The 1,649-nt window shown below is 55.1% G+C and overlaps 1 protein-coding gene across 1 annotated transcript in view; it reads right to left on the bottom strand.

Annotated features, from left to right (window-relative positions):
- Positions 1 to 338: 338 nt before the first annotated feature.
- Positions 339 to 1,649, bottom strand: part of GPR182 (G protein-coupled receptor 182) — a 2,045-nt gene continuing 734 nt past the window's right edge. Inside the window, exon 2 of the mRNA XM_006908924.1 lies at positions 339 to 1,569. Coding sequence (XP_006908986.1) covers positions 351 to 1,553 — 1,203 coding nt within the window. The 5' untranslated portion in view covers positions 1,554 to 1,569 and the 3' untranslated portion in view covers positions 339 to 350. The remainder of the gene's footprint in view (positions 1,570 to 1,649) is intronic.

Below are 1,649 nucleotides of genomic sequence, written 5' to 3'. Positions count from 1 at the left end.
GCAAGGCTGATTTCTGCAATGAGTGCGTCTAGTTTCAGCTGAGTATCTCTTTAGCCTTCCACAACTTCAAGTGCAGATTTTCCAGAGATCAAGAGTCAAGGCTGTCTCTACTGTTTATTTCACCTTTTTTCTTGTGTGTCTACCTTAGACACAGAGACCAAGACAATAGTACAACACCAAGGACACATTCATTATCTCTCCTTGCCCCTTCTCCCTCTCCCCACCTCAAGATATAAGATAAACTCCAAATTGGCCATCAGTGCTCTGGCTCTTTCCCCTGATCCCTGCAAAATCTCTCACCATACACCTCCAGCTTTCTACTTCACTGAGGGAGGAGACTGGAATCTGCCTCAGCTGGCTGTAAGAGATTGAGGAGCAGAGATGGGTGAGGTATTTGGTGCATGGAAGCTCAGGCTAGGTTGGTGGTGGGGGCCTGCCACAGTGGGCTGGGTGCCCTCCTTGGTGATGATGATGGAATGCTGAGTAGAGGAGGAGGAAGAGGAAGCATGTCTGTCCGCCCTGGCCTGGACCTTGGGAAGGTAATGGACCACAGCGCTCAGCAGCCGGTCCCGGAAGCTTGGGCTGAGAAAGTTGTAAAGGATGGGATTGACGACACAGTGGAGCATGGAGAAGCAGTCGATGACATCGTAGAAGAAATAGAGCACGTGGGCCAAGTAGCAGTGGAGGGAGACATGGGTCCCGTGCAGTGTGAGCAGCAGCAGAGTCACATGGTAGGGCAGCCAGCAGATGACAAAGACGGCAATGTAGGCACACACCAGCAGGCAGTGGCGCCGGCCCTCCTGTCGTCCTGCCTGCCGAAGACGGCAGGCTGTCAGCATGTTGAAGATAAGGATGAGAGGGAAGGGCAGCAGGAAGCCCAGGACAGTGGTGGACAGGGTCACTGCCAGGGCCCATGTACTGTAGGTTTCAAAAGGGGCCATGAAGAGGCACATGGGCTCAGAGCTCTCCACCAGCTGGATGTGGACCACCTCGGGCAGCGGGATGATGGCCGAGAGCACCCAGACGCCTGCACACACCGCCCGCCGCACTCGGTGCTGATGACGCTGCCAGGAGGGAGAGGCATGGGTGAGGGTGACATAACGGTCGATGCTGAGGCACACCAGGAAGAAGATGCTGCTGTACATGTTGGCAAAGTAGAAGTAGTGAGTGAAGCGGCAGGAGAAGCTGCCCCAGAGCCAGGTGTAGTCTAGTGTGACCTCCAGCATCCACACAGGCAGGGATAGGACGATGCCCAGGTCCGCTATGGCCATGTTGAGGATGTAGAGGCTCAGCAGCCCCGCCCGGCCCGAGCAGCGCCAGTTGACCCAGATCACGAGGAGGTTCTCCACCAACCCAACCACGAAGATGGCCAGGTAGATGATAAAGAGGGCCACTCGCTTGGTGCTCTCGCTGAGCTCCATGTGGCACTCAGGCAAAGTATGGTTGAAGAAGTAGAGCAGTTCAGTCCAGTTGTGGATCTCTCTTATGTCATTGGCAGGCCCTGCAGTGACCCCCTCAGAGAAGCCAGACCCCATGCTGGTCGCGACTGACATGAGGACCAGCAAATGCCTAGTGGGGAGAAGAGAGAGTTGGAAGAGAAAGGAGACCTGGAAAATAGCCTCATGTTTCCCAGGTAATAGGTCATAGGA

This window comes from Pteropus alecto, unplaced genomic scaffold (assembly GCF_000325575.1).
Source record: "Pteropus alecto unplaced genomic scaffold, ASM32557v1 scaffold433, whole genome shotgun sequence".
Lineage (NCBI taxonomy): Eukaryota > Metazoa > Chordata > Mammalia > Chiroptera > Pteropodidae > Pteropus > Pteropus alecto.
This window is presented reverse-complemented; position numbering and strand designations above follow the sequence as displayed.